The 21,307-nt window shown below is 28.1% G+C and overlaps 1 protein-coding gene across 2 annotated transcripts in view; it reads left to right on the top strand.

Annotated features, from left to right (window-relative positions):
- Window positions 1-21,307, top strand: part of LOC117169421 (protein FAM13A) — a 116,523-nt gene that overhangs the window by 78,650 nt on the left and 16,566 nt on the right. For both annotated transcript variants that reach the window (XM_033355796.1, XM_033355803.1), the window contains exons 6-9: window positions 6,249-6,404; window positions 7,877-8,018; window positions 15,061-15,294; window positions 17,383-17,586. In XM_033355796.1, the coding sequence (XP_033211687.1) occupies window positions 6,249-6,404; window positions 7,877-8,018; window positions 15,061-15,294; window positions 17,383-17,586 (736 nt within the window). The remainder of the gene's footprint in view (window positions 1-6,248; window positions 6,405-7,876; window positions 8,019-15,060; window positions 15,295-17,382; window positions 17,587-21,307) is intronic.

Here is a 21,307-nt window from a genome sequence, read left to right as displayed (position 1 = left end):
AGTCGGGAGTGGTGCTGACTGAAAACAGATGATTTGGAGCGATTCGCGCGCCATCTGTTGGTCATTCTAAGGACTTATTGAACTACCCTCGTATTTTACATGTGTGTGTAAAGTGGCTAATTTCACGCTTGCTTAGCGTTCGATAAGTGCCATATTACCCATGGTTTTCATTACCGCACTCCAGTAATCATCATTTCACGCCTTTCCTCCTACACAAATAAGACACTTTACACGCGCATGCAAAGTAAAATAGTATGAGCAACAAGCATGGTTTGGCAATTGAACCCTCGTGCAGCATAACGCACTCGCTTCGCTTGTGCGTCCTACGCCGTACTCGTGGGCAATTGGCAACTTACCACACTTGTTGCTCAATATACTATTAAAACCTTTTTTTATAAAATATGCCTTATTCGGGCATCTGTCGACCGAAACATTAGTTGTTTTTTCAGTCCTTTTAATCGGGAACTTCATAATAATTGCAGCAACATTCAGAATTAGTTGAAAATTTTTATAATGTTTTTAAACAAATTTAATAAATCAATACGCTAATGTAGTCAATTGATGCCCGACTAATGCATTTTTTTATTAAATCTGTTTACAAATATAAAAAAAATTCATGAACTAATTATTAATGTTGGTGATATTATCATGAAGTTCTTAATTAAAAAGACATTCTTGTCCCGCTGTGTGTCGCGGCGCGGCGCTGATTTTTTTCTATTCAATAAACGTTTTGAGTGCTCTCTGGGCATATTATTATTGTTATTATTGTCTTGTTGGGCTGTTCCATTTAGGCCCCGCAGCTCTGTGGTTAACATCTTATTGTACTATACCTTTTATTTTAAAAGACCGATCAAACAGAGGTCTATATATGGTCACCCTCGCTACTAAAATACCATTTAAGTCCGTTAGCATGGGTACATATATCGCCAGAAGATTCCACTTCACTGGGACCTGGGTATGGGTCTTGTGAAAGTTTTATTTTACTAAGGTGGGCTTAGAATCACTGTATGAATTTTGTCACAATCAGTGATAGCCCATAGCTGCTTCGGACTTTATTAGAAGTACTTGCAATTTGTTTTGACGTTTGGCCAGGGGAGAGAAAAACTGTAGAAAACCACCTCCCGAGTTCATCCGGTTTTTGCACAGCCGAGTTTGAAAGCAGGCATTAGATGATTAGACATTTGGACCTTATCAGATTTTTTATATATACATAAAAAAGAACATAAAACTCCAATGCTAATGATTCACTAAGAAAATTTGTTAGCAACTTGCAATTGTTATTTTTATTAACAAATGTTGTAATAAATGGTGAATTATAGCTATTTTAGATCTAATTAAGCAGTTTTTCTCGTTATGCTTATTATTAATTATACTTATACTATAGTAATATAATTAACAATAAATAATAACAAATAAACTGAGCCTCGGTGGCTCAGGGCGGTTAAGAGCTTGAACTTACGTTAGAGTTCCCGGGTTCGGTCCCGAAGTCGGTAACTTTGAAAATTTCGCTTTATACTTTTACCGACGTTCTGGTGGTTCGAATTCCATCTTAAGCTGTAGGTCCCTCCATCATACTGACTGATCATATATACCAGGACAGCCCCATGTTGTTACCATATATTAAACCCGAGAGAAAAATAATAACATATTGGTAGTATAGAAACAGAATTAAGAAATGGTTAAGAATTTTTCATTATTAACAGTTAATGAAGTCAGAAATAAATGTTTTGTCTATCAGAGTCTCTATTTTTTATTATTATTTAATAATAATATCCATTGAAAATTATTTACAAATTTATTTAATTAAGTACACCATTATAAAGATAGATTAAAATAGCTAAGAAGAAGGAAAACGCTTATTCAGACGTGAAATAGCTATAGATGACGACTTATTTCATAATTTGTTAATAACAATAACAATAGGGAGTTTGTGGCACACTTTCTTGATAGAACATTTAACACGGAATTCCGTCCATTATTTTGTAATATTTGAATATGCAGGTTTGTTAAATCCGAAGGAGCTTTAATAAAAGAGCAATTTATTTAAGTTTCATACAAACCAAATGACCAATTATAGATCCTGATATTTCTTATGTATATTTACCCTTACATTTTGAAATCTTCAGACTGTATACATTCAAAATATAATAATTTCTTATGTGAATTTTATAAAATTGAATAACTTCCATTAACAGTTTTCTAGATTGAATAATTTAGAAACGTGGAATATTTTTCTGTTTCAAATTGAGAAACTTTACATATGAGCAGTTCTTTAAGGCCTTGAAAATTGGAAAGTAAAAATATTAAGTGTCAAATTAATGTCCAAGTTTTATCAATTTAAACTCATCCCTTTCGAAGATTGTGTAATTTTTAAGACCTCGCGGAATGAATCTTATTCAACGTAGAAAGCGTCTGATTTGAAATTGCACAAAATTAAACTTTTGAATATAAAATTGTTTAATTTAAATCTCTAGTTTGCAGTTTATGACAGAGACCATTTGTGTCGTATTAGGAAAAAAAAATCCAATACGATATCTCGTGTATTTGCTCATGTCTTTGAGCCATATTAATCGATATATTGTTGAATCTTTTATAACCCACTAGTGCGGATTCATGAAGTTTCAAAAGAATGGTTTATTCTGTTTATACGTGAAAAACTTTTTTGGATATTTAAAATACCCTATGTCTCGTATATTTGTTCGAGTCTTCGAGACACATCAATTGAGCTATTTGTTAGCATTTTCTGATCCACCAGTATTGATCTACGAAGTTTAAAAAAATTAGTGTATTCTCTTTATATGAAAAAATTTTATCTCTTATTAGGAATACTACAGTACTGTATCTGATTTGTTCGTTCGCGTCTTTGAGACTCCTTGAATGACGTATTGACGAACTTCTCATGTAGCAATATCGATATATAAATTTAAACAATATATTGTTTATTTCGTTGATATGAGGAAAACTTTTTTTATTTTAGGAATACAATACATAGTAATTTATATAATTTATTTGTACGTGTCTTCGAGACGCGTCGATTGACCATTTAAAAAACTTTTCACGACCTACCATAACCTGCCAATGTCGTTTTTAAATTTCTGAACGAAGTTATTTGCTTTGTTTTTAAGGGGATTTTTTTAAATTGGGGATATAACAATATTGTGTTTTATGTAATTGTTCTCGTATTTGAGACGCGTGGATTGACCTATTGACGAACTTTCGATGACTATTGTCGATCCATCAATAGCCACTTATAGAAAGTTAAAAAAAAGTTATATTCTGTATATGAAGAATTTAAAAAAAATTTGTAATATAACATTACCGTAAGTTAAAAAGTAGTTCATTGTAACTAAACATATCAATTGACTCTCTATTTTCTCTCGACTTTATATGCTCTTTGATTTTCTGAAAAAAGATTTTCGGTAAGACAGAAACATAAGCTTGGAAAATATTGAAAGTATCTATTTTTCTTGTGAGAGAAAAGCCTCCTTCTATGATGAAGGAAATTTATTTGACACTTGTGAGGAAACAAAGTGTTCATAAAATGAGCACAAATAAATATGTACTCACAGAGTGAACACATCCATAGTACATCGCAACGGTATTTCTCCATTTTATTCTGAAGAAATTTCGAAATAAAAAAATACAAAGATGTAACCCAGGCGGAAATATAATATATAGTTTATATATAGTGTGAAGTGTTATATGTAATATTCATTTGTTGTATAAAACAAATTAATATTATATATAAAACTTCACATTATATATAAACTATATATAATTTTTCCGCCTGGGAAAACAGGTTTTGAAAATGGTCCTTTTAAAATTGAAATACTTATAAAATTTGATTTTGAAATCGAAGCCCCGGCATTTTTGTCATATTTTAGTGAAATTGGGTACCTATGAGGTTCAACTTTTTATTTGAAATGTCTTCAGTTTCAATAGCTCAGGCGGAAATATTATATATAGTTTGTGTATAATGTGAAGTATTACATATAGTATTCATTTGTTTTATACATTTTTTACATAAAACAATTGAATATTGTGTATAAAACTTTACACTATGTATAAACTATATATAATTTTTCCGCCTGAGAGCGAATACTATTCAGTTTTATAGTATTTTAGAATTTTTGTTTAATATTTTAGAAAAAATATGAATTATGAGGACACATTAAATATTTCGATTGTAATTTAATTCGGAATCAATTTATTTGGTTCCTTTTTTGAAAGATTTAATTTTTCTTAACAAGAGTTAGATTTTTACAACTCTACTTTATAACTCATAAATTATTTGTTTACCCTTGCAATCATCGAAGAGAGGGAATGAGAAAGAGTGAAAGGTGGGAGTGGATTAGTTAATAAAAGGGGACCTCGCTGAGTTTTCCATAAATCGCGAGTAAACTACAAAGTATGCGGTTTAATTTTAAACTTTTCAGCTGAAAGCAGATTTTTAAGAGATGAATATTATGGAAATTTTTTGATATAGGTAACAATTGGTATAATTATTATAAATATTATAATTCTTTAAAAAAACATTATTAGTTTACAGATCTTCAAATATCTTTCTTATTAATTTTAATTTATTTACTTTTTTTCCGAAATTTCAGGCCTAATTCAATTAATTCAGAAATCTGGGACCGCCTCTTTCACTTACGTCCCTGTTTTTCAGCATCCTCACCAATATTGTCGTAAACCCTGATCACATATTCACCACTGCGGTACACAATACGAATATAGTCTGAGCACGACTCGTTCCGAAGACAGTCTGCTTTCTGCGGCTTCAGAGTTCGAAAGTTGTGACAAGTGAGGAAGTGTGATTGAAAGTAAAAGTCAAAATTTTGATTTCGTATTAGTGTTTTTTATTTTTCATGTAGACTAGACCAGAAATATTTTTCTGCACAATAAAAAAAATAAATACACAGCTATAAACTTTCTTTAGTTTTGAACGTTTTTAATCATGAAAAAGTTACTGTGAACTCCCATAGTGATTTGTAGAGAATTGTTGACTTCTTTCGCTTCGCGAAATAAATCTCAGGCAAACATAAATGTTTCCTCGAATCTTTGAAAGATTCGTGTTCACGCCGGTAGTTCGCTATTGGAAAAGAAAGTTGGTGTTTGTGATTACATGAGTGCCAGAAATTATTGTTAAACAGGAAATAATTCAACGTTTGCAAACGTGAGTAAGCGTCTGATCAAAAGAAATTGAATGAGAATAGAAGACCAAGTAATTTTTTCGGAGAGAAAATGATTTTTTTTATTCAGTCGAAGATTCGAAAATTTTAAATTCAAATAAACCATTTCAAAAACTAATTTATGAGGTTGAAGAAGAAAGCAGAATACATTTCTTAAATTTCCGAGAAGGATCCGGTGTTTCGACAATGACTTAGGAAACATTTCTTAGGAAGTCGAGCAGAATTTGATACAATTTTTGTTTGCACAATTTACTGTTCAAAGAATGTAATTGGTTCTGAATGAAATTCTTCCTGGGCGGTAAAAGATTTCAATCAGTTATTCAATTAAACTAATTGGAAAATTAGTAATCTAGTAGCAATGTTTTAACTCGATTTTATTTTGTTTATGTTTATGATTCTAAAGTAGCTCTTCCAGCCTCCTTATCTGGGACGAGGACTAAAAGTAATATAAATTCTACTCAAGATCAGTTAATGGGCATATCTGTTTTATTTTTTTTTTTATTTTTCCAAATGTCTCATTTTTTTAAAGACAAATCAGTACCGATTCTCTGAGAAGAGAAATTGAGCAAAAAAAATATACAATAGAAAAACTGCAGACAACGTATGATCAGAAATTAAACTCTATTTGTAATTACTTCCTAGATAGAATAACCATCGTATTTTTGCGTTCATTGTGTGTCCAGAACATACCACAAGCCGAGACCTTGATCATGAAATTATCGAGTTAGATACTATAATTGTTGTTTTGCTTACACAAGAGAAAATATTTTTGTACAATAAAATGGTCTCCTGGAAAATTTAAATTACACATTTTGGATTCAAACATTATTGTGGTTAATATCATACGAGTATAGTGGAATTTTTTCAAGAAGTTGTCAAATGATGACTACAACAGAATTGAAAATAAATTCGAACTTAATTAAGGAACTAATTGAGTATTTAATTTCTTTAATCGAGAAGAGTCTTGAAAAGCAGTCAAGTATGGAAATGGGATAAAAGTAGCATTTTGCAAAAAAAGTTGACAAGTCCTTGAGATAATTTTCCTTTTTGTTTCAGCGTAAGAGTGAACGGCGTGTTCGATTGCAAGGTCTGCAAGGATTTGAAGGGTGAACAGGAAGAGTCCTTTGAGGACTCTTCTCCAGATTGTACCCCGAAACCTCCAAAAAGAAAGGATCGGCGGGAATCCTGCTGTCCAGAAAAGAAACTTATAAGGTATAGACTATTACAAGATATTTAAAAGTTTTCCAAATAAATTATGGGACGAAATAAACAATAGTTTTGGTTTTAAGTTTGAATAGTAAATTAAAAATATTATTGATTTCTTCATTCAACATTTTTAATATCATATTTCGCGCCGGAATATTTTAAAATGAAAGGTTATGTTTGAGCGTGTAATAACGTTTTTGGCGGGAACTTTAAAATGAATGCTTTTCCGTTTTTCAGCCTAGTGTAAGAGAATATCTACAGAATCTGGTAAACCTGACAAAAACAAATTCAAAATTTTATTATTTTAAACTGTAAACGCTCATAAAAGTATTAAATTTAAATTGATATTATTGAAAGTTTCCATTTAGTAACAGATTTATTGATTAAAAATTGGTCAAACCTATAAAATTTTCCAACTTTACATTAGACTTCCAAACAATAAACTATTTTAAACTGGAAATGTTCAAGATTCAAAAAGTTTATTATAACTAAAGATAAAACCCTACGAAATAGAACAATTTGAAATATGCAAATAGTTCATTAAAAAATGTAAGACTTCCTGAATTAAATAATTTCACAATGTAGCAACTTTAAAATTAATACTATTAATAGCATTTCAAATTAAGCAATATTAAATTTAATCCTCCAACATTTTACTTATAATTGTTTAACTATTAAGACATTGAAGTCGAATATGTCGGATTTTGTCCATTTCTTTCTATAATGATGCCTGTAGAAATATTTTTTATTTACGTTTTAAATGCTTTTAATTTTATATTGTCCAATTTAAAAAATTTGTATCATCAAGAAAGTTTTCAATTTTAGATTGTATTTTAAGTTGAAAACTTAAAGGATTGAATACGCGATTGAAATTATCTACTTTTATGTATATACTAAATTTTTTATTTTAATTATGTATAATAAATAATGTTGCATTTAAGTTATTAAAAATGGTAAAATAAAATCATCCATTATTAAGAAAAAATGATTTTAAATTACAATTTCCCATTAATAACATTTCTATGTTAAAAACTTTCAAAAACGAAAGATTTTGAGTTAAAATGTTCAGAATTGGACAATTTAAAATTGTACGTACGTCATGGAGTTCTTCAAGTAGAGAATTAAATTATGGCTGCTTTTATTTTTTTTGTCTGGACTTTCAATTTTAAATTTATTTTAACTTTAATTGGAATTAAACAATTGGAAAGCTTCAGATTTTCAAAGTGTATTCAAAACAATTAAAAATTGAGTCTAAATAGTTTTATTATATCCTTATTCTTTAAGGATGTTTTTTCCCCTTGAATCTTTTTCCGAGCAAAGGAGATTAAGAAATAAAATTGAATTAGAATTCAGTAGTCTGGGTTCTGTGGTTTAAAATGCCAGATTCCTGTGCGGCTTCCCCGACTAGCCGCGAAGGACAGCCATTCAATTGATTAGGAAATATTTTTTATGTAACGGCAATCAATTTTTTCTTCTAGAAGTAACAGCGAGGAGAGAATTTTGGAAAATACAAGGAACCAGGCCAAAAGTATTCGAAGAGTGAGCAGCCACGAGGATTTTAACAGCGAAAAGCACCTACATATTTTGTCCCAACTGCAGCCAGATATGGGGCACGGAGTGGTGAGTAATTTTGTAATTCAAAAGTAAAAAATCAAACTATTTAAATTAAAAATATAAACTTTAGAGCTCAAAAAGTGCAAATTTTCATCTCAATAGACAAAATTCTTAGATAAATCAAAACTGGGTATTCAAGAATCTAAAGAAGAATTAAAAATTAGCATTTCTGATTTAAGTTGAAACATAAAAAGCCGAGTGAATTAAACTCGTAGATTGAATCATCTTCGCATCAAGATCGAGAGATCAAATTGTTTGTTTAATTAGATTATTAACGACTTTACCTACGCGGACACCGGCTTTTACCGGAAATTTATTCTATTTTTACTGTCCTGTTATGTTTGAGCTTACTTTATTTTTAGTTATTTTTTTCCTCGTGTGGGAGTTTGCGCTGACTGAATTGGAAAACACTTTAACGATGTTCATAAATATTGAGTAATGCCAGTTGAACATAAGCAAGTATACAAAAACTATTAGAGTTTTTATTTGAAAACAATTTTATTTTGCTTGTATATATGATAGTGAGACAGAAGCTCAAAAAAGTGGCTAAAAGTCGAAAATCATAAAAATTAAATCCAGTATTATTAGCGGTACCTGTCCAGAAATCGGGCTTTTAATTTAAAAACTTTTCAATCACTTCTTATTATTCCATTAATTAAATATTTCGTGACTAGGTTTTTATCCTCAGAATTATGCCTCTTCTATCAAACTTATTTATCTAGAGATTTTTTGAGTAAGACATTAAAAATATTGTACGCAAAATTAAAAACGATGGATCTGAAATAGTATTACACATTTTTATCTTCTATATTCTGGTCTACTTTAGTATTTGCGTGTATGGAATTCCAAACTTTGGCACTTATGCTTTTCTAGTGTTCCGTCTCGATAATAATATCGACAATTTTGGTGATTGTGAATTCTCTTTTGTTAAAGCTCCTTCGGCTTTAACGAACAGATTTTCATCACGTATAATATCATGCTTCGCATTTGACTTTTTCCTAAATGAGAACTTTTCTGCATTATGTTCAATACTATCATATCAAATATATGGTACAATTATTTCTGTATTTCGGCCTGGGAATGCTTATTCAGATAGTGCAAAAGAAAGTTCAAATTTTATTTATTATGATTACTTAAATATTTGATCCTTATTCTGCATTCAATTTTATTGTCAGCTTCTCTGAAAATATACGTGCATATAATTTTAATTAATATATATTATTACAATTCAAAATATGCCAAATAAAACATAAATATTTTTATTGTATTGTTTTCGTAATTAAAAAAGTGTGTATTCTACAACAAAAATGGTTATTAAACAATCATTGCAACTTTTGTCTTTATTCAATCAATTTATTTTGGTTATGTTCAATGTTATTTTTTACAATTTAAACCAAAAATACGCATCCTACACTGAGAGACTTTTTGTTAGAATAAATGATAATAATGAATGAGAATTTAGTATAATATCGTTTCATTCCCTAAAAACTAAACCCAACGGCTAACTTACATTATGGAATATTTGGCAAAAATCTCGGCTAAGCGGCGTCGCTTGACAACTCAGGGCAGTATGACAAATATCTGGACCCTTTTTCACTTGTGATTTGTTGCTTCAGACATTTTGTTAATAAATAGGTTAAACATTTTATCACTTTCAATGATTAAATTGATTTTCTGTCAAATGAATTTCTTTAACGGAACTGATAATCTTTTTGTATGAATAACATTCTATAATTTGATATCTCGCAGTTAGTCAGTATAATACACTTAAGTGTATTCAGATGTAATATTTCATAGACTGTACTCATCGAATTAAATCTTATTACCTTAGTGTATAAATTTCGTGAGAAAGAATTCCTATTGTTTTGAATCCCATGGTAAATAAAGGAATTGAAAATAGAAAGTGTTAACTTTTATTTATACGGCTTGATCGGAAAATGGAGGAAACAATCGAGGAGCATTCTCAAACGAAACTATATGAAAAATCAAGAATAATGATTTCATAGTTCTATTTTTTCGTCTCTTGTGTCTTTTATACCAAAATTTAATTTCTTTATTTTTCGTCTTATTCTTACGATAAAAAGAAAATCTACTTGTCCTTTCTAAAAATGATTAATAACAAATTTGCAGATATTTTTTTGGTGAACAACTTTCGTCCATTAATTTTTCTTCGCACTTTGTGTCATTTAAAAAATATATATGGTTTATTTTTAATTAAATTTTTTACGCGTCGTATCAAAAAGCGTCATAAAAAATTTGGACATCTTTTTTGGGTGGACAATTTTTGTCTATTCATCTCGGAGTGTTCAAAAAGCAACGTGTTTCTTTTCTTGACTTTTTTCATGTCATGCCTTTTGTGGTAAAAAATTTTAATTTATTTTATTTTGTAAATGCTGTAACTCTGGTAATTTTGGTTTTGTCGTAAAACGTTGTTAGGATAAATTATTCGATTTTTTGAGCACTACGAATAGTCACACATAGAATTTTTACATCTAAAATAAAATGGTCTCTAAAATATTGAAAATCCTCTAACTTTTGACACTAAAAAAGTATACCAAAGGCCAATCCAATCTATCAATTTTTTCGAATGTTATTGTGCTAACCCAGATAACAATGCGTGATTCAGCACGCAGGCTGCACGGTGTGAGAGCACGATATGGCTGCGGGAGTAACGACACAGTGCCCGCACGAATTGCAGATCGTACGTAAATGCCCACTGTGTCCGCAAACGGTGTGCGCGATGTACCACATAGCCTGTGACCGGCATCGTCACAAGGTGTTGGAGTAACCTGCGGGTTTAAAAAAATGCTGTATATTCCATTTATGTCCTTTGTTATGATTCTGCAAGAGGAAAGTAATACTTCAACGTTATTTACCACGTTAAAATATATTCTTGTACATAGAAATCAGTATAATCAATATATTTAAATGTGTTTAAAAGTATGTAAAAAAAACTTTAAAAATTCCATACAAGAAATAAAAACCCCCATTAAACGAGGAAGTTCTTTTTATTAGAACGTGCCATAAATGATTACAATGTAAGCAATCTAAATGCTCAAAAGTTCACTTTTAAAGATTATATAACTTATTCAATTTATTTTTATGCAGTATGGAGAAGTCAAAATTTCAAGATATAATTATTTTTTATTCTTTTATATTGTCTATGAAGAAATTTTCTTTAAAAATATTTTGTACAGCTGACTTTAAAACTCTGTAGTTTAAAATATCGCGCGCGCACGTCAGTTGTGCGTGAGCATGGTTTCTCAGATGCATGTTGAGTGCTCATAGTTCGTGCCAGTTCGTGCAACATCTGATAACGGTTATATTGCGGGATGTTGTTTACGCTTCCATTGATGCAGTTTGAAATCATCCACGAAAATTGTGCCTGTATTAAGCATGCAATCAAATGCAATATGTATCTCTATATATCGCTAACGCGAGATGTTAATGCATGCGTGCGGACACGCCATGCGTTGCATATGAGACTCAATTGTTGACACATCTGTCTTTAACTTTGCCCTCCCGACATGGGGATTGATCTGCACATCGCGCCCGCAACATGCGGGCTCCATGCGTTCGTTTTGCTATTTGGGAACGGTCTAAAACTTTACAGACACATTCGCGAAAACCTGTTTTTCGAGCTCAGAACGTCTCAAAACGTGGACATCTGACAAAAACGGGTGTGTGCTGGGGGGGGGGGGAGGGGGTAAAATTTTACACAAATATAATGTCTTTTCTAATGAAAATGTGAAAAGGTAAGCGGTTAGGAAAATATGTTTTTCCGGGTTTTCTCGGCAATTTGGGCATAATTTCTCATACCGTTTTTTTTACTAGAAAGTTTTTTTTAGATAGTTTCTGTATAGGTAAAATTGATTCGAAACTTGAAATAATAGCCAGAGTTTCACAATCTTGTCAAAAATCGTGCTGTATTTTCTTTTGATTTTTATCTTTTCTTAATCCCATGATTTTGAACAGTCATGTAGTCCTAAAAGAAAAGTGGCCTGACGGTACTTTCCATAAACTATGTTACCAGTCTGAGGAGAGGGGGCTAAAAACTAAGTTTAGAAACAGGAGGAGAGGCGTATAAGTGTGAATAACGTTACGAACTTAGATAAAATTTCTAACTTTAACCCAGTAAAAAAATCCAACTATATTTTTAGGTATAAAGTTCTTTTTTCATTGATAAAACAACTGATAAAAAATTCAATTTCTTTTATTATTAAAGATTTATCTGTTTGGTTGGAAAATAAACTATTTTAATGAAAATTCCTTTCATGTTTGGTTCAAAATAAATTTTTGAAATGGAAAATTAAACTTCCAGTTTTGGTAAAAATTGTTCTTTTTGAGTAAAAAATATATTTGGTATAAATATAAATTGGCTGATAATTTATACATACCAACTGTTACGTGCTTTGTGGAAAAATTAATTTTTTATTAGGGATGCGTAATTATAGTTTTAATTTCAACTATTTGATTTTAAATTAATTCTTATGTTAAAAATTTTACTGTTTTGTAGAAATTTTATCTTTTTGGATTTCAAATTCAACAATTTGGTTTAAAGTTAAACTATTTGGGCTCAAAATTGAACTTGTTTGTAGATAATTAGTCTTTTTGGCTTAAAAATTAAGTAAATTTGTTGAGCATGTATGTATTTTGGTAAAAATTGATATTTTTTGGTTCAATATTAATCTTCTTAGTTGAAAATTCATCTTTTTGGTAGAATATTACAATTTTTTTTGAATATTCAATTTTTTAAAGCTAGGTCTTTTTAGAGTGTTTATCTGAAGAATTAACTTCAATTTTTAGTTTAAATGCTATCCTGTATATTTTATAAGTTTAAAATTCAACTATTTGTTAGAAACTTTAACTTTTTGGTCGAAAATTCATCTATTTGGTAGAAAAGTATTGAAAATTCAACTATCTTGTTAAAAATTCATTTTTCTGGATTGAAAATGATCTTTTTTGTTAAAAAATCATCTTTTTTGATTTAAAAGCCTCCTGTTTTCGAAAGCATCCGAGTTTGTATCCTAAAAACTTTACTCTTTTCTTCAAAATTCATCTTTCGTGTTAGTAAAGTTATCCTTCTTGGTTGAAAATTTGTCTTCCTTGGTTGAACAGTAACTTTTTTGTTAAAAATTTAACTGTCTTCGAATATTTGGTCTTTTTGGCTTCAAAATGTTACTATTTGGTTAACTCTTCAACTATTTTTTTTTTTTTTTGAAATTCGTATGTTCAACTTGAAATTATAATTATTTTGTTGTTAATGCAACTGTTTCGTTCAAAATTATATATATATTGCATATTGAATTCAATATGTGATCTACAGTAATTTGATTTAAAATAATTTAGTAATGTAAAATCCGTCTTTAGCGAACGGCCATATTTTAGAAACTAAAACATGTATAAAATGAAAAATTCATTTTTTATAATCTTTAGGCCATTTTATGTTCTACTATTATTATTATATGATTTATTATTTTCCGGAAAATACTTGCAAATTGAAAATTAAAATATACAAATAAACTGATGTAAAGATTATTTTTTACAATTATATATGGCTAGAAACTGTATTACCGCTTTCTATTCTTATCTTGTGCACTTGGTTTAGGTAATAATAAATTTCTTAGAAACAATTTTCTATTCAATTTTCCATTGAATGATTGATTTTCGATTCTTATTTTTTAACGCCGTTCTATCTAACTATATATTTATATTGATTGAAAAATGCGAGGAAAAGTAATTGAAACTAATATTATATAATGTATACAGAATAAAGAGAGTAGTGAGGTGCTAATGCAGCAATAGTTTAAAATAAAATAGTTTTGCAAAATCAAACTTTCGTTTTCAAAAATTCAGATGCAATAACTATTAGATTTGTTTATTTTACTTTTTTTCAAAAGACTCAGAGGGAAAAATATTAATTTTGAACGTTTAAAAATTAACTAAAGTGATCGAGGTACTACGATTGGGTAAACAATTGTTAAGACCTCATGAAGACATGAGAATGACAATTAGATAAAACATTAATTTTTCGAAATCCTGTTTTTAACGGTTTCAGGTAATTTAGGACACTATCGATAAATATTACGAATTATATAAAAAAGATTTCTTCTATCATAAAAAAACAAATCCCAAACACCGAAAAGTTTAAAAACATTATTTTTAATTTACTTTACGTTTTTAATAATAATTTTTCTCATTTTTGGTGAATTTCCTGTTATAATTATAGTCTAGAAATAAATTTATTCTTGGTCTTTATCCAATTGTCATGTTCATAATTTGATCAATTCTCGTATTCCAAGTCGCACGTTTTTTGTTTTGATATTCTGACATATCATTGACTTTACAAATTGCACATATAAATCATATTAGAAAAAGTTTTCACTAAATTAATCTTATTTTTTCGGAAAACACGCTGTTTTTAAATTTTTTAGATGAAAAAAAACATATTGACCATTTTATTTTTATTTCTCGCATGCATAAAATTGTTTTCTTAATGTTTATACCTTTTTTTATTGTAGTGTTTTTAAGCATCGCGTGATTCTATAATCTTATCTTATATTTAAAAACCTATTTCTAACGTTTTTGTTCTGTTAAATTACATTTTTGGTTTTTATTCAGTTGTCAATATCCTGTCTTCGCATTTGAAATTTTATTTTATTTATAGCTTATTCTTAACGAAGTCAGTTGTCTTTTATTTCTCACTCTTTCGAAAACTTTTGCAATTTTAAAATTTATGTTTGGCGATACAAATTTATTCATACTTAGAGTTATCCGAAAGAAAATTGTTCAATAACAAATATTGCAATATCCATAAAGCAATGCTTTTCTATATTCTGGGAATAATTAATTTTGAAAAATTATTTATTTGGTTTAGGAACATCTCATAAACCATTTAGATTCTACTCAATTTATAAACTCTCAATATTCCTTTGTTAAAGAAGAAATTGTACTACTTTTGTTTTTTGAAAGTCCTCGTTTGACACTTTTGCTTAAAAGTAAATAGGTATTTCTTTAATATTAAAAAATGTTTTTGTTTTGTTTTTAGAGATGTGGGGGCTTGCCTCTTCACGAGAGGACCAACGTTTCTCCAGTTTCAACAAAACCATCTGCACTGCCATCGCCCAGTGATGCTGTCCTGGTCACTGAAAGATTAGAGTGTGACGTAGAACGTTTGAGAAATAGTGAAAGATTCAGCCGGAGCATCACTCCACATGGAAGACGTCAAATTAGACGTCGGAGGATTCACAAATCCTCGCATTTCGATCAAGGAGCTAGTAAAGTACGTGAAATATATTTAAATTTGGCCAATTTTTAAGATGTAATATCTGGAAAACACCTGGAAATTGCCAAGGAATTTTTCCTAATATTCAGGGAGAATTATTTCGAGAGCGTGCTTTATTTATTTTAAAACTGCATTACAGAATTAAATAACAATGATTCTTCGTTTATAAAATTAGTTATATATTACTGTATTGAACTATTTTATTGAAAATTATTATTTTCTAGTATGAAATTAATGTTTTTATCTGAAAATTGAATTTTTCTATCATTGGTTAAAAATTAATCGTTTTTAGTTTCTAATTTAACTATTCCAGTTGAAACATAAACTATTTCGTTGAAATTGTGTTTATTTGAAATTTTTTTTTTTACCTGAAAATGTAAATATTCTAAGTTGAAAATTCCATCATTTTAGTTAAAGATACATCTTTTTGGTTGAATATTATTTTTTAAATAAGAATTCAAATATTAAATTCCAGGTAGAAAAATTATCCTTTTTAGTTGAAAATTCGTATTTTTTAGCAGGAATTAATCTTTTTGGTTGAAAATTTCATTATTATAGTTAAAGATTCATCTTTATCGTTTAAAATATAAGTACTTCAGTTGAAGGTTCATAATGTTATTTGGAAATTGATCAGTTGGGTTAAAAAATGATTTTTTAACTGAAAATTCAACTTCCATTTTTGGTTAAAATTTGATCTTTTTTAGTACAAAATTCAACTGTTTGGTTGAAAATTGGTCTTTTTTAGCTTAAAATTTAATTGTTTCGTTGAAAATTCATGTATTTTTTTAGAGAATTAGTCTTCTTAGTTGAAAAAAATATACTTGGTCCAAAGTTAAACTCTTTTGATAAATATTTATCTTTTTGTTTTAAAGTTCATCTTTTTGGTGGAAAATAAAACTTTTCGGCAGAAAGATAAACTCGTTGTTTGAAAATTCATTTATTCAAATTCAAGATTCATCATTTCCTTTTTTTTTAAATGAATATTTCATTTTTTAACTGAAAATTTAACTATTTCATTTTTTGTGTTAAACTGATCTATTTTAGTTAAAAATTCAACTAATTGGTTGAAAGTTTTCTGGCCTTTTTGAATTGAAAATACATGTAGTTTGTTGCAATGTCCTCTTTTTTGTAGAAATTTTTCTTTTTGTTTGAAAATTCATCTTTTTGGTTGAAATAAAATTACTTGACAGAAAGTTTAACATTTTGTTAAAAATTCATTTATTCAAATTGAAGATTCGTCATTTCGTTTTGCTTTAATAAATAATTGACCTTTTTTCAACTGAAAATTTAAATATTCATTGGTTGAGAAATTTTCTTATATTTTTTAATTGAAAACTATTTTTTTTTTATATTTGCCGTTTTCGTAGAAAATTAATTGTTTTGGTTGAAAAATCAACTACTTCGTTAAAAATGTATCTATCTTTTTAAAAATTTAATATTTTTACTTGAAAATATAGGATTTTGAAGCGTTTTTAATTGAATTATTATTTAGATTCATGGACTTTTAGAGACAAATCCAAGATGTGATTAATTACGTTTTTAGTATTATTTAATTAATTAGTGCTGCTAATATATTTAAGAATAGGATCGTAACTGAATCTCTAGAAACTGAAAAAAAAAACATTATTTGTAATAAAATCGCGAAAATCTATACATATTCCTAGTCCATTAAAAAAAAATTACAAAATATTTGAATGGCTCCGTACTATGAAAAATTGTACCTGGGAAAAACTAGAGATACCTGAAAAAACCTAGAACTGTTAGGTATTTTTTTTCTATGATTTCAGTGGACACCCCGTTCACATACAATATATTACTTTTTACTTAATAATTAATTAACTGCTCTTTCCACTGCATGTTAAAATAATATTTTAAGTCAACATAAAAAGTCGGATAAAAATCTTAAACGGAATGAAATATCAATAAATAATTACTCTCACAAAACTGAAATCTGCATTTTTCAACTTTTGAGAAGAAGTGTCACGTTCCGAACGATAATTAATTTGCGGTTAAAATCGGTGCCATTGAATAAATCACTCGTGATAGATTGATTAACATAGCTTAATGTGACTTTTCTGTTTTTAGGAAAACGAAGAGTATTTAGAAAATGATGATTACACGGTTCCTAAGAGTCCGAAGAATATGCATGGATCAGGTCAAAGTTTTTTGGAGATGCTGAGCAGTGGACCGAGCAGATCTCCTTCCCCGGCTCGTCCGCCAGTTGTCGACCACGAGGACTTAAATAATCCGACTTTGACGAATTGGGGATTCCAACATCGACAAGGCATTGTAAGTTTAATTTTAAACTGATTTTAACAAATTATATAATTCTATCTTAGGTAGCAAACTCAGAAAGCTTCAAAATTCGGTGTAAATTTAATATTGAACCGGCCAGTCCAAAAAGAACAGGGAAATTAGAATTAAAGAATTGTTCAAAGATGTTAATTATTTTACTTTATATAATATTTTTTATTATATAACTATTTTTTTAATACGGAAATCGTTTCAATTACTATTTTTGGATTAAGTTGAAAAACCATCCAGTTATTTTGGTTCTTTTCCACTTTGCACCGCTTAAAAGAAAAATTAGACTTTATCTTTTGTTTTTAATGCGGTTAAATTAAAAGCATTTCAGATTAAATACTTTTAGATGAAGAAAATTCTTAAGTTATTTTGATTACAGAATCATAAAAATCGGCTATTTTCAGATTAAAATTCAGGGTGCTAAGTGGACCGGAAAAAATCGGGAAATGGCAGTGAATTTATTTTTTTTAGCCGGGAATTTTTCAGAATATTTAGTATAAAAACCTAATCACACACATTAAGTGTTGTGTTTTAAACTCATTAAAATTTCGAATGTTCGAATTATACAATTCGACTAAAGGCATAAAGTTTTAAGTTATTTCATTTTTAAGGTTTCAATTTTTGTTTTGAAATAAAACAATGGCAAATAACAGTTTTCAATGTTTAAAAATTTTATATTTTTAATTTACCAATTATGAAGTTACAGAATTTTAAGTTTCAAAGTTTCAAAATTAAATAATTTTATTTTGATTGCCCCTTTATGAATTAGATACATAGTTTCGAATATTTTGAAATTCCAAGATTAATTAATAGTTTTAATCATACAATTAAAACTAACATAATTAAATTTGAATATCTTAATGTTCAAATCACTCGAATCTGAACATTTTTTTAGTGTTCCATTTTTAAGGTTTAAAATTAAAAAGTTTTCGATATTAATCGGTGAAAATATCTGTAAAGGTAGATCTTGATCGAAAGTTTTGTTAATATTATTATAATCAGTCGAAAAATCTATTCATTCATTCTTCAAATGTCACTGAATGTTTAAAAAAATCTTCGTTACAAATTTTGACGATTCCTGTTCAAAAACCTTTCAATTTTGTGGCTTCGAGTTTGAAATGTTTAATTTAGAAATATTTCCAACTTAAAATTGTACTTTTCTAAATGTCCAATGGTTTTTTTTAAATTGAATCGTCCATAATTGTACAATTTTCTTCTTAAATATTTTAAATTAGAAGAACTTTCAACAAAAAGTTTTGAAATAATATTAGACTGAAAGATTTTTAATTATTTGGTGAGCTTCAATCAACAATTTTAAATTATGAGTGCTTGAAATTGAAGAAATTTGAATGTAAGGGTTCTAAATTTTACAATTTCCAATTGTAGTTGTTCATAGGTAAATCATTTAAAAATTGAAAACACTAAATACTTAATGCTACCTAATTTCAGTTTGATACTTAATAAATTGTAAAACTTCAAACTAGTTGCGTGTGAATTTTAATGATTTTAAATTGAAAACATTTGGAATTGTACAATTCTTAATTGAATGATTAAAATTGCATTTTTTAAGATGTAATTCGTTCTAATTTAACAATTTCCAGATGCTTTAATAGGTAAATAATTAAACTGAAAATTCTCATAATCGAAACCAAAGTGCGCGATCTGTTCGCGTCCGAGTTTTTGCGTAAGTTTAAATTTAATAAATCAAATATTGCTTTTTTTATATAAATTATTAATAAAAGTTTATAGTTAATTTGTCAAATTAGGTAAGAGTAAGTAATTCAGTTCGAAGAGAAAAAAATTAACTTTAATTACAAAATACGTGTTTTATAGCATTCTCTACTTTTCTTACCAAATAGTCGAATTTTATAGTAGAGAGAAAAATTTTCAAACAAAATACATAAATTTCCAACAAAATATTGGAAGCTCTAACTAAAATAGGTACATTTTTTGCTAAAAGAAAACGAATTTTTAACAGAATTGTCAAATTTCCAACAATATGTACAATTTTAACAAAATAAAAGATGAATTTTCAACTATATGAATCTGTAAAAAATACTTTTTAAAAAGTAGTATAATTTTAAAACAAAAAAGATGATTTTTAAAGAAAAATTGAATGATTGATATTCCTACCAACAAATATTTTAATATTACATAGAAAGCAGTTGGATTCAAACGAAAAAGACGAATTTTGAATGAAATGCTTCATTTTTTAGTTAAAAAATTAAAATATTTTTAAACAACAAAAAGGAGGTTTGGATGAGATACTTAAATTTTCAACCAAAAATAATGAATTTTCAACCAAACAGATGATTTTCAAACAAAAAGACTAATTTTTTACCAGAAACTAAAAGAGGCGACTTTTTAACCAAAAACGGACAAGTTAAATTTTCATTTAATCAATTTTTAACGAAAAAAAAACTGATTTTATTCAAAATAGTTGATTTTAAATCGAAGAGATTAATCTTCAACAAATAACGTAAAATGTATTAGTTGATATTTCAACTAAAAAATATTTTTAATTACAAGCCGTTGAATATAACCAAAAATGTTCTATTTTTAACACGTAATGTAATTTTTCAAATAAAAAGATCAGTTTTTAATAAAAAATAAAACAAACGACAAGTTTTCAACCAAAGAGAAGAAACTTAACCGATTAATTTTTGATAAAAAATAGTTGAATTAAGAAAAATAGAAGACGTTTTTTCGCTAAAATAGTTGGTTTTTTAATTTGAAAATAGTGTTTTCTTCACTTTTCGCTTTAAAAAATAGAAAACTTTTGAAAACCTGTACTTTGAAACATCCTTCCAGTAAGAAATAAGGTTAAAATATTAAATTATTTCTATTAAAACTATAATAACTGACACTTTGACTCTATTTTACGAATTAAATATAAACTTTTATTAACAATTTGTATAAAAAAATCATTTTTCATATTATAAATTTGAATTTTCGCAGAACTCGGACGTTCAGTTTTTCGTGCATATACTTCTGAACTTCACAAACATAACATTAGTGTTTACAAAAAGAACGTTTCATAGTACATGTTTTCAAACGTTTTATATTTTTTATAGCGAAACCAAAAAAAAAAATATTTAAAAATTAAAAAACCATATGTTTTGGCGAAAAAACGTCTTCTGTTTTTTTTTAATTTAACTGTTTTTTATTTAAGTTGTATCGGTAGATGTTTCTTCTCTTTGGTTGCAAGTGTGTCTGTTCTTTTTCATTAAAAAGTGATCTCTCGTATTTAAAAAATTACATGATTTGTTGAAAAGTCGCCATTCTTGGTTGAATTCAATGGTTTGTAGTTAAAAATACTTTTTAGTTGAAATAGGAACCATCACATTTTACATTGTTTGTTCAAGATTTATCTCTTTGGTTTTAAATCAATTATTTTAATGAAAATCATTGTTTTCGTTAAAAAGTGATTAATTGAAAATTAAACGTGTCCGTTTTTTGTTTAAAAATTCGCCTCTTTTAATTCAAAAATTAACCTTTTGGATGCAAATTCATATATTTTATTGAACATTCGTCTGTTTTGGTTTAAAAATAATCATTATGCTTAACACTTAATCTTTTTGGTTTAAAAATCATTTTTCGGTTGAAAAGGGGGAGGGTCGGTAAGGCCGGTTTTTGGCCTAATTTATTTTTGGACAAAAAAATCTGAAAAAATCATGGTAGTATCTTATAAGTATCCCGAGTCGAT

This window comes from Belonocnema kinseyi, chromosome 1 (genome assembly GCF_010883055.1).
Source record: "Belonocnema kinseyi isolate 2016_QV_RU_SX_M_011 chromosome 1, B_treatae_v1, whole genome shotgun sequence".
Lineage (NCBI taxonomy): Eukaryota > Metazoa > Arthropoda > Insecta > Hymenoptera > Cynipidae > Belonocnema > Belonocnema kinseyi.
Note: the sequence above shows the minus strand (reverse complement) of the source record. Positions and strands in the feature narration are given on the sequence as shown.